Source organism: Gavialis gangeticus, unplaced genomic scaffold (genome assembly GCF_001723915.1).
Source record: "Gavialis gangeticus isolate Ggan-Ray unplaced genomic scaffold, GavGan_comp1, whole genome shotgun sequence".
Taxonomy (NCBI): Eukaryota; Metazoa; Chordata; order Crocodylia; family Gavialidae; genus Gavialis; species Gavialis gangeticus.
In genome coordinates, this window is record NW_017729014.1 from 19,038,131 (window position 1) to 19,050,183 (window position 12,053).

The 12,053-nt window shown below is 48.0% G+C and overlaps 2 protein-coding genes across 2 annotated transcripts in view; one reads left to right on the plus strand and one right to left on the minus strand.

Moving 5' to 3' along the window:
* VWA5B1 (von Willebrand factor A domain containing 5B1) overlaps positions 1 to 10,760 on the minus strand; it is a 74,007-nt gene extending 63,247 nt beyond the window's left edge. Inside the window, exon 1 of the mRNA XM_019511899.1 lies at positions 10,248 to 10,760. The gene's annotated coding sequence lies outside the window, so the exon portion shown is untranslated. The remainder of the gene's footprint in view (positions 1 to 10,247) is intronic.
* An 892-nt stretch (positions 10,761 to 11,652) lies between these two features.
* LOC109293798 (ATP-dependent RNA helicase DDX19B) overlaps positions 11,653 to 12,053 on the plus strand; it is a 29,694-nt gene continuing 29,293 nt past the window's right edge. Inside the window, exon 1 of the mRNA XM_019511898.1 lies at positions 11,653 to 11,782. Coding sequence (XP_019367443.1) covers positions 11,726 to 11,782 — 57 coding nt within the window. The 5' untranslated portion in view covers positions 11,653 to 11,725. The remainder of the gene's footprint in view (positions 11,783 to 12,053) is intronic.

Genomic DNA, 12,053 nt, shown 5'->3' on the forward strand with positions numbered 1-12,053 from the left:
TAGCATGCTCTATGTGCTACCTTAATTTGGTTCCTTTTGCATCTGTATTATGATACCATCCTTAATTACATGATCAAATACTTTATTTCTCCACAGGAAAGAACTCTTCTTCATTTAGTGCCCTTGTTGGGTGGTGCTCAAATTGATGATCAGCTGTTTGATTCCCTCCCTCCTCCTTTTCCCCATAGTTCACTGTTTGACTCCATGCACACTATTCAAATCCTGACCTGAATGCAGAATTAGTAATTTTTGCATGGTATTTTCTACCACAATCATCACTCTCACCCCTGTCTTTCTCTACCCCCCCCCGCCCTCTCCCCCTCCTTCTCCTAAGGACATGATGGCACAAGTCTTCAGTTTGCATAATTCTTCTCTGCTTCGCTTGGGAGCCTTTGGCTCTGCAGCTGCAGGGAGCTGGGGGACGACACGTCTCCATGTCCAAAATGGCCATTCTCTCGACCCAGACTGTACACGTCTGAGCGGATAGATGAGAGGACAACGAGAGGTCTTGTGTCTGTGGGCACCTCTGATAGACCCTCTCACCAGGTGGAGAGACAAGGTCTGAGACAGAAAGCAGGCTGGTGACAAGGTAATAGCACAAAAACAGTGCCCTTGAGGAAGGGAAGTTATGGGCAGCCCGTAATGGGAGTGCAGGATCCAAACAAAAATCACGGTCACTTCTCTCCCAAGGGGGAGATTTTTCACAGCAATTGCTGGGGGAGAGAGGGGGAATCATTTATTTTACATTTCTTTATTGTGGTTTCCTTGTTTTTCTACAATAGAAGTGCCCTAAATCCTGCAAAACCGGCTGCATCCACCGCTACTGGCCTCCTGCAAGACTGCCACAGTCCCTTGTTGGTACCCAATGCAAAAATAAGATGTGCTCTTCTCCCCTTAGCGAGCTGCCACTCACTCACTCACTCCTCCTCCTGCAGGCCCACATAGTCTTATCTCATCCTCTGTGCCCCTGTTTCTTTTCAGCCAAGCATGGCAGCCACTTTTTCACATCCAAACTGGCCCCAGAACCCCTTACTTCGGCTGTAGTGGGTATCCCAAAGAAGGAGTCTCAGCACTCAAAACACAGGACACCATTAGATCCATAAGCAGAAACATTAGGACTCCAGTGGCCCCATCTAGATCTGGGCCCTGTTGTGCTAGATGCTGTCCTGAGGTGCATACAGTGTAAAGTCAAGTCTATACTGCACAGTGTTTCCCTAACTGTGTGTTAGCTGGGATGTTGAAAAGCCATGACCTTCTTCCACAGAGTGCCGCCTGTAAAACCCGCCATGTAAAGGCAACTTACAGTGGCAAAAGTGGCTTTTTGCTGTCCGAGCCTGTGTCATTTGGGAAAGCAATTTAGACACAACAGCAGAGGAATGCCTCTTACCAGTATAAGCTGCACTTCCATTATGGCTTTGCTGGTTTAACTATCCCAGGAAAGCCTTGGCAGGGCAGGCCAAGGCTGCAGTCCCCCTGCTTCACCTGTGGCAGGTTAGGGTGTTAGGTCTGCATTGGGTCAGGGTTGAAGGTTGTCTTGTGTAGAGTTGAGGCTGTGTTTTTTGTGGGCTGGCTTGGATAGGAATGATCCTGCCTGAGGCAGAGGGTTGGACTAGATGACCTCTAGAGGCCCCTTCCAGCCCAACTTCTCTAACTAGCCCTGAGAGGCACTGAGAAAGGAAGTGAGTGGACCAAGGTCACACAGGTGACCAGTGGCAGAGCCAGGAATAGGAGCGAGACAGCCTGACTCCCTAACTGGACTCTATTCCCAGTTCTGCCACTCATTGGCAGGGTGAGCCTGGACCTATCACTTCAGCTCCCCATGCCTTTGTTTCCCCTGCTGTCAGAACCAAGGGGCGAATGTTTAATGTTTCAGGGCAGGGAATGCCTCTTGCGGCGTATTAGCACAGCACAGAGCCCAACAGGCTCCTCAGTAATATAAATGGTAATAATGCGGCTGTTGAAAGGAAATTTAATATCGCTGAGAATATTGCTTCAATGTTCTTCAGGACTGAAGACTCTCAACTGTGGCAGGGATGTTCAGAAGGCCTAATTATTCTCTCTTAATACCCATGTCAATCAGAAATACTTTCTGTGAAGTCAGGGGAGAAAAAAAAGTAGAAGGGCTTGATCCAAAATCCATTATCATCAATAGGAGTCCTTCAGTTGCCTACAGAAGGCTTTGGGTTAGACCATAAGGTAGACTAGCTTCAAGACTAGATTCTCCAGTTCCCCTGTGGTTGTATTGGCCTCTTCCCACTCCTTGCAGGAGCTCTCCTGGATGGAGTAGGAACAACTGGCCGGTGAGACGAGATGTTCTTCAGAACCTCCACGTGTAAAAGGATGCTGGTCATGCCACCATGAAGACACAGATCTTCCTGATCACATCAGCATGAGACAGTCACTGCATTTTGATACCCACTCTCTACGTGACTGCATGGGCTCTTCTGGACCAGACTCCCTGTCCAAGCTCTTCTATCACAGGCAGGACCATATCTCTAGGGAAATGTCATCATGCCTCTCGCTTGCTCTGTGTTTTCCATAACTCTGTGTCTCTACTGATTTTAGGGCCTCCTGTCTTGGAGGAGAACAAGATACCAGGCATCTGACTATGGCCATGCCATAGGAAGACAGCAATGGCCATAATGGATCAGTCCATCTAATACAATCTCATGTTCCAAAATTTCAGAGGAATAGGCAAGAAACTCAAAAGTTATCAGTAAAGAAATTACTTGCCCGCAGGGGAAGTTTTCTTTCCAGTCCCCATCAGCTCAATTCTTGCTTGCGCCCTGAAGCATGAGAGTTTACATTCCTTATTCGATAAGTAAGATAATCCCCAGAGAGAGCCCACATCACATGCTACAAATGCTTGTTAAACATTTGCTTTTTGGCTCCGACAAAGAAACTAACATATGTCACAAGAAAATCACTGGGATTCGTACCAACAAATCCGGCACCCAAGCCATATGTATTTATAAAACAGAGTGGAATTTGACATGGGGGCTGTGACAGATGTGAGACCTTGGAAGAATGGAAACACTGAGATTTGTCAGACACTCTGGGTAGGGGGAACATTCAGAGACAGTTGTATCCACATTCCAAGTGCTATATATGTCTACTGCTGGAGGGAAGTTACAAGACTTTTCTGCAGAACTAAGATGACTGGGGACGATTGATGTAACTCCTCAGGCAATTAAGTCCTCAGAAGCCTCACCTCACTGGGGGAAATTGTACATCCATTTAGAAGAGAAGGCAGCGATGAAATAGGTGAAATTGGGAACTGAGAACCTTGCAAGGTGCCCAGGCTGACAATGAAGAGGGATCTCTCGCACGATCTAAGAACGTAAGACTGATACTGACTCTGGAAAAAAGATCTGAGGAACTTGTCCGATGCCCCTGCCCAAATCCCAGCCAGGCAATGGTTAAAGCCTGGCAAGTTTAACACATGGGTAGACTCTTCATGATTTTACTGTATTTTTTCCTGCAGTTTTTTATCCTTAAATAAATATCCTGAGCTGCGTGAAACCTGGCCAGTCACTCATTAACCATCATTGTCCTGAGAGAGAGCAGAAATGCAGGTGCTGAACTAAACTCAGACCTGCTGGGATAAGCACAGAAGATTGCAAAAGAGGAACTGCAGCCTAGATCCCCAGTCTGGAGGGTGAGACTGTTGTGGGACTCGGCCCCAAGGAAGGTGACGTTGGGAAACCTGAGCCTGAGCAGAGTGCCCTGGAGGAGAGAGCTCCCTGGAACAAAAGCTGGGCCCTTTGGCTGAGATACCGGCAGGGCCGTCCCTAGGGTAGGGCAAATCGGGGTGACTGCCCCAGGCTCTGTGTTTTGGACACCCCGCAGAGCCAGGTGGAGCGGCTGTGGCCCCTCCTGCGAAGCCCACCTGGAGCTGTAGTCTCAGCCCTGCACTGCAGAAGAATGGAAACCCCCCCACACACACCCCGCTTGCAGGGGTACCACAACCCGCGCAGTATTAAGGGGACTCCACACAGGCTGATTTGCCCCAGGCCCCACACCCCCCTAGGGTTGGCTCTGAATCAGTTTGCTTTCCCCCCCTGTGATTAGCAGGAAAGTGCACATCACCTGGTACCTGGCAGAGGAAGGGGAGGTATATTCACCGTTCCTGCTACTGACTATCCTGGAGTACAAAATCCAGTATGTAACTGCATTTGTTTCATAAGCCTGTAGCTAACATTTCCCAATTAGGGATGTCACGACTCACTACATCATTTGTAAGCCTTGGTACTTAGCACTCTTTACTTCCCAAGCTCTGGGCAAACACTACTGTCCATATTTCCAGAAGTGCTTGGCATTCGTAGCTCATGTTGACTGCAATCTGGGGCTTGCTGCTGCTGTTATTTCTACTTCTCTCATGCCTAGAAACTCTAATCAGTGACAAAGGCCACCCTGTACTAGCTGCTGTGTGCAAAACAAAGAAGACAGGTTTGTCTCAGAGAATTTACACTTTAGGTAGCCAGGAGGCAAAAGGTGTACAGAAGAGGTCAGATGAGTCAGGAGGATGAGTTAATAATGAAAGGAATAGAGACCATCAGGGAGCTCAAATCTTAGCTCAGTGCTTGCCTAAGCAGGTCCAAACAGTAGCTCTGGGGGGGTTCAATACCCCTGAAAAATCAAGCCCTGGCTCTTCCTTCCTGTGGACAGGCAAGTATTTCCAGCCCTGTTTCATGGATGGGGACATGGAGACCCAGGAAGATAATGCAACTGGCTCAAGGACACACAGTGGCATAACAGAATTCAAATGCAGACATTCCTGGCCTCCAGCCCAATGATTATTCAATTATCTCATGCTTCAGTGTTACATGTATAAGCCTTATACGTGCCCATTGCTTGTGTACTCCAAACGCAAAATGTGTGGTTTGGGCATTAAAAAAAAAAAAACCTGGCTCTTGCTGGACAGACAAACAATCAGCAATTTTGATCAGCAGCCTTTTCTAGCTTGACCATAATGCAGATGTTCTAGTCTTGGACTGCTGACAGGTTATTTTATAGTGCTACAAACCGTTGCATTAGACACAGCAAAAATAATAAGAGACCAGCTTTGACCCAAACTTCCACAAGCAAGATGAGACCCAAAGCAATTCAGAGTCAATATGGGAGCCCACGTCACAGAAACAACCACAACAGCTAGCAATAATTGTCCCCACCATTGAGGCAGGGAGGCTAAACACTGAATCACCACACCTGGAAGGCATGGCTTTAGGAGTGGTGATCCACATGCTTGCAGTGATGGGCTTAAAGACTCTGATCCAGTCAGGTACTTAAGCCAACAAGACCACTCACAGTTGTATCCTCAGCTGCCATGGTGAATCATGATCAAAGGCAAATGCCCAGGGATAGCGGTCTGGTGTTTGCATAAGCATATATTCACTTGAAGGGAAAATACATAAAAGAACAAGGGAAAAAGAGAAAAAGCGTCTTTCTGAAACTGTTAGCAAGCCCACCTGAGCTAATGTGGAAACTTGCTTACTGACAATTGCTTCTGGGACTCCTCCTCCCTAGGAAAGATCTCTCTCTTTCTCTCACTCACTTTAGATACTATTTTGCTTCTCTCCTTCACAAGCCTGATGAGATTCTGTTTTTTCTTTGGCTGTAAATATTTATACTGGGAATGCAGAACCAGGAATCTGGTGTTATGCATAATGTTAATCATGGCAACAGAACCAGCATTTGGAGAGTGGGTTAAGCTTTCTGCAGCTCTGATTCTGTTGTGCCTTTTGTTGTGTTGCTCAGTGAGAACAAAATTCACCCCTCTAGCACCACTGTCTCCCTTTTGAAGGCTTAAGTGGAATTTAAAGGGGGCATCAGACTTATATGCAAATATTACCTTATGTCCTGAATGGGGCAGGGCATATAAGTGTGTCCCATACATAGAAGCCAAGAAGCCACATTACCAAATCCTCTCTCTACAGAACACATAGAACAGCTTCAACTGTAACTTTGCCTGCAGAAACTTGCATCTCAACAAGGGGTGACAATATCTATCAGCTGAGAGCTTTTGTCCTCTTGGAACAAGTCCCAGTAGCAGCCTCGAAGTCCTGAAGAGTTTTACGAGCTGTTGTTGTTGAGGTTTTTTGTATGTCTATTTGTTTTTGTTAGATGGGTGAATTTTGCACGTCTCTGCACTGCTTCACTTTTAGGGTTCAGACTGGAGAAACAATGTAGAAGAATTAAGAGAAAAGTTAGTCTCATGGGACCCCAATATGGTCAGAATAAGCAGTGACACCTGTGCATCCCACCTTTGCAGATCCAGGACATGCTGACAGGTTGGCAGGCCATCAGATAATTGCAGCCATGCCAGTAAGCCAGAGGCTGCCACTGTGTACTTTCCCTTCATGCCAGTGTCTTGTGAATAGCACGGTTTAATCATTGCAAAGGTGAAGAGCAGTTTGCTGCTTCTAGTGCTCACGCAACAATTTGAGAGGGCAGAAAAGTAGATGACCTCAAGTGCTGAGATGCATAGTTCCTGTTGGAATTAACAGGAGTGAGGTCTCTACAAGAGAGCAAATCTTGGTATAAATCTAGCGACAGGAGTTTGAGTTTTAGTCTGGATTCACTGAATGTTGTCCCCAATCAGATAAACTGGGGCTCAGTCATCTGGGATAGGGAGTCAAAAGAGGTCTGATGTGCTGCTAGCCACATCAGTCCCTTGTGTGCCCTAATCCCAGACGCCTGATGGACCACTCAAACCAATCTTTGATGATGCACCTAAATCCTGTCCCAAACTCTGTAGTTAACACAAGGGACTGAGAACGCGGGTTTCGATCCCAGATCTGTCACTGACTCACTCATAATGACCCTCTAGCAAGTCACTTCATTTCTAATATCCACATTAACCCCAATTAACAATATTAATCTATCTCATGCAAATCGAGAGTCTGCAACCATCTGAAGGAAGGCACTATGTTTAGATCTCTAGCACCTTTTACATTTGTCTTGTGAAAACCTTGCCCTTTACCTTTAAAATGACTGATAGGTTTTGGAGATGAAACAGAATTAATATGCAAATGGCAGAGGGAAATGGAATGAGAGATGAGGTTTTTTGCATGTGAAAGGAGGAGGGGGTTGCAAAGAGACTGGAGCCACCATGCTCCAGGAGCAAAACAGGAAGCTTCCCCATTCCCAAGGGAAGGCCTCATCTGCACCCCTGTCTTTTTCTGGGCTTCCTTTGATGAATTATTTTATGTATTTATTTACTGGCTGGCCTCTCTTTTGGCTGTTCACCTTTTAAAACTGTTTGGTTCCCACTGAAAAATCTCCTTGCACTCAGCTCGTCGGCTCCCTCTCAGGAACTGCAATGCGTTGCCATGGAAAGGGCTGTGATGTCACATCTACAGATAACATAGCAAGACCCCCAAGTTCATTTTGCAGCTGGGCAGAGCTTGAGAAGCGCCAACAGCACAGGAGTGTTCGCTTAAAGAGAGGAAACTTAATTAGACTGGGGAAAATGGGTGAGAGAACAACGCACTCAATTGTTACAGAGCTCTCATCACACCAAGTAGCAAATATTGCCTGGCAAACAAAAGCCCGGAGAGCAATTTATAGAACTAAGGACAGCACCTCCTAAGCAGGCAGAGAAGGGGAAAGTAAAAAATGGAAGGAATGAAAGGCAACATTAAAGAACTAGAGCCTGATGTGATCCTCAGAAATGCTGACTTCAAGGGGCAGAGCACACATCACGCCCAAGCCAGGTTACAGTAAAGAAAGAATGGAAGGTGGAGGGAGAGAATTAGATTGGAATTGATTGGAAGGAAAATTAAGGTTGAAGAACAACAGCTGAAGGGCTAAATTCAGCCTTTGCTGACACACTGATATCAGTGAGATCAGACAAGGTGGAAACAGAATTCAGCGGCTCAGACAGAGGAGGGAGGTTTCAGACTGACAGGGCAGTGGGGATGAAAAAGCAGCCCCCGGCCCTTCATGCAAGTGGAGGGTAGAAGAGCAAAGGTAAGCAAGCAAGCAGGCCCCCAAGGAGCAGAGCATGCAGGGAGGTGGGTACCAGCGCAGAGGGGTCTGGTGGAGGGAGTCCATGAAGAGTTTGGCAGCAGCAAGTTGGCTATGGATATGCGCCAAGTCCCGATCTCATACACTCCATGCCCATCGCCCAGTTGTACTTTAAATGGTTTTGTTTAGGAACCAGTCACATTGATTTTAACAAAAGAAGCAACTGCGTGACAACCCTTCACAGCACTGCTGCCTAAAAGGGGCCAAGATGTCCACTGAAATTGAAGCAAGGAGATTTCAGAGCACGCAATTACGGGAAAGTCTGAGCAATGCACTTTATCTGGCAAAACACTGTAAAGGTAGTGTCATTTGTGGGTTGGCTGCATTTCTGGCCACCCCAGAGGCACTCCCCCACAAAGACCCTGGCTCTTGCTTCTTGGAGCTTTCCCTTGGGTACAAATAATAGGAGCAGGTCTGGTGGATGCAGATGGCTAGCTGGTGTAGAGCAGGAGAGACCTACCCAAGGGAGAAATCAGAGGGAAGTGATAGAGAACAGGGAACCCAATCCACAGTGATGAAGCTTCTCCACACTTGGCTCAGAAGCCAAACTAAGTGGATCCCCACCATGTAGTCAGTCCAGCTTGGAAAGGAACATCACCAAGAACACCCCTGGAGAGCCTGATAGAAATCACCTGCAGAGGCTGACCCACCTGCAGAGTACACAGGGATTAATACCCTGTGAATGTGAACACCACCTGTGCACACCTTGCCTCCAAACTTTCTCTGTAGCATTCCCCTCCCACTTCCAGGAGCATAGGACTGGAAGGCACCTGCTGGGTCATCAGCTCCCATCCCCTGCTCACACAGGTCATATAACTTCTTCCACACGCTAATCAAGCTTCATCTGAAACCAGTGCTGGTTTTGTCCCCACTCCTCCCATGGGAATGCTCTTCCAGACCAGCTCTAATGGTTAGAAACTTTCCAACTTCCAACCTAAATGTATTCATGGCCAGCTTATGCCCATTTTCTTCCCCAAGTTTTGCCCTTGAACTGAAATAACCCTTCTCCAGCCCTGGTGTTTACTTTCATGATGTGTTGGGAGAGAGCAGTCACATCCTCTCTCTGCTTTTATTCTGTTAAGGCAAACAAAGCCAAGCTCTTTTAGTTCCTCTTATATGGGATCTCCATTTCCCTGACTGTTTTCTCTCCTCATCCCAGTGAAAATGTGTCTTTCTTGCACAGGGGTGCTCATAATGATGCACCGTATTCCAGGGGCTGCCCCATCCATGCCCTGTACAATGATATTAATGTTTCTTCTCCCTACAACCTACATGCTTTTTTCACAGCCTTATCACACTGACAGCTCAATCACACTGGGATTGACTAGTACCTCTCTCAGTAATGTTCTTGCTGCTTCCCAAGATCAAGTGCAAAATGGGATCACCTCTTGTTAGCTAAGTGACTGTTTGGTGAAGAAATCTGTCAGCTGTCACATCTGGAAATACCCAGAGTTTACCATTATTTTGAGCAGTCTATATCTCGCAGGTTACTTTCTCATCATGACACAATTCCCGACACCATTTATCTCTCTCAAACAGTGGTTCTCAACCTTTTGAGACTCCAGGCTCCTCTCATAGTTTCATAGTTTGTAGGGTCGGAAGGGACCTGAGCAGATCAAGTCCAACCCTCTGCCATGGCAGGAAAGCTTAGACTTGAGGCACCCCTCAGAAAATGCCAGCTCTTAACCCGTTTTTTTGACTACAGAATAATATAATTCTGTTGCCAAAACTCAAGACCACTGTAGGGCAGAATGATTTTAATACCACTAATTTCTATCTGAATTCTATCAATTTATTTCGAATCATGTTTGCACAGATAACATTGTCTGGCACCCTGCGACTTCCTTGTAAGGATCTCAAGGCACCCTAGGGGTGCCACAGCTCCCTGATTGAGAACTATTACTTTAAAAGCATTATAGACTCTCTATCCATCCTCAGATTCAACACAGAGGGTCTACAGCAGACTCCAAACATCACCCCAAGACAATCCCTCAGGGCTGATTTTAGCCATCCACTGCACAAATGCAAAGCTTAAAAAGACTTTGACCTCATATATTATCAGTCCCCTCCCCTGCTAGACTCTGGCTTGTCATTCTATTTTTAAAAACCTGTATAGAGCTTGGATGGATAAAAGCTTCTGACACAGGAATACATCCATTATATCTATACAGCATCATTTTCTGCATTCTGGAGGTCTCACTCATTACAGCAATACTCACCTGCTGTAGAAAGAAAGGAAGACCCTGATCCCAAGTACAGAACTGGGGTCGAAGGCAGCACTAACATTGCACAAGGGGACAGCAATTCAGGCATTCCCTCCTCTGTGATTCACTAGATCTCTGTGGAGCCTCCTGATTCTTCTCGCACATTCCTGTGCATCTCATCTTGGAGGTTAGACAAGTATCTGTCAGGGATGCTCTGGATATCCCTGATCCTGGCTCAGGGCAGCAGAACAGACTGCACGATGTCTCAACGTCTCTTCCAGCCCTGCATTCCTACAATCCCTTTCTATGCTCTTTTTCTTCACTGAGATCTCTAGCTAACCCTTCAGGGTTTCCAAATCTTGTGATTCTACGGCAAAATCGCACCATATTTTATGCTTTTCTTAAAGCCTCAGTTCCTTAAATTGGGGAACAATGCGACAATCTCCGTTTTTATTAAATATGTAAGCTCCTAGCCCTCAGGGCTGCGGTGAATAATCTGAAAATGAAAACTGTGAAGGCTGAGAATCCAGCTGGTCGGCAGAAAAGCCCACGTCTGGACAAGACGAGAGCGGTTACTTTGAAAACATGAAGATCCCTAAGCTGATCCCTAAGCTTGGTCTGTTCAAAATGATCGCATTTTGAACAGACCAAGCACAGAGATTTTCTGACACTTGAAGTTAACCCTCGCTAGGCAAGCACAGAAGAACAAAAGCCGGATTCGGAAACCACCCAGAACTCGGCTCTTTGCCTATCATCTCTAAACCTGCCGGGTGCCCTTTCTGCCAGCTCTTCCTCTCGACCTCTCCTAGCGTTTCTCCTCCAGGCGGGCGTGTAGTGGCACCCACATCTGACAGCCATTCACCTGTCTTAGCTGTTGATCCGCCTGCTTGTATTTAAATTCGATTCCCCGTGTTCCTGGCCGCTCATTTGTTTTAACGACCAAAACTCCCACCCGAGGGAAGGGCCAGTCCAGCAGCCGTGGCCTTAGGGTTGCAGGGACCCCGGGCAAGAGTCATTCGGGGCCCCTTTGAGGCTGAGCGTTTCGCTTTGGCCTCTCCACTAAACTGCAACAAAAGCGTCCTCGTGCAATATTAAATATTCGGTGGCATCAAGTTTTAGTTTTACGATGCCCTCCCCTAAGCCCGTGACTGCATCCAGCGGGCACCTGCGGTAGCTCAAAGGACTGATTGCCACTGATTTTGGGTCACGGACATGGATGACGAAGCAAAGCAGAGCAGAAAAGCATGGATGTGCAGGCTCCTTTGGGGACTGGGCAGCAACCCCTGGGTCTCTTCCCTCCTGAGTGGGGCACACACCGGTGTCCTGGGGGAAAGCGTCCGGCCAGCGCCCGGAACGCAAGCGCCGCGGCGCCGGTTCCCGCCCGGACGCGGCGGACACGGAGCGGTCGCACATGCGCAGTACCGCCACCCGGCGCCATTGCGGGAGTGGTGCCGAGCCGGAGTGAGGCGCCCGCCGCGCTGCCAGTCCGGACCATGGCCACCGACTCGTGGGCCCTGGCGGTGGACGAGCAGGAAGCGGCCGCCGAGTCGGTGAGTCCGGGCCCCGGCTCCTTGCTGCGTCCGCGAGAGGGCGGCAGGGACCTGGGGTCACCCGGGCAGGGCCGGGCCCAGGCTTTGCTTGCCCGCGTCTTCACAGCCTCCGGGGAGGGAGGGCCCGCCGCCTGCTGTGGTGCTCCGCTTACCCTCCTCGGGAGAGTTCTTGCTAATATCCGACCTCAGCTTGCCTTGCTGCAGCGTGAGCCCATTGCTCCTTGTTCATCATCTGCCCCCACTGAGAACAGCCCAGCTCCGTCCTCTTTGC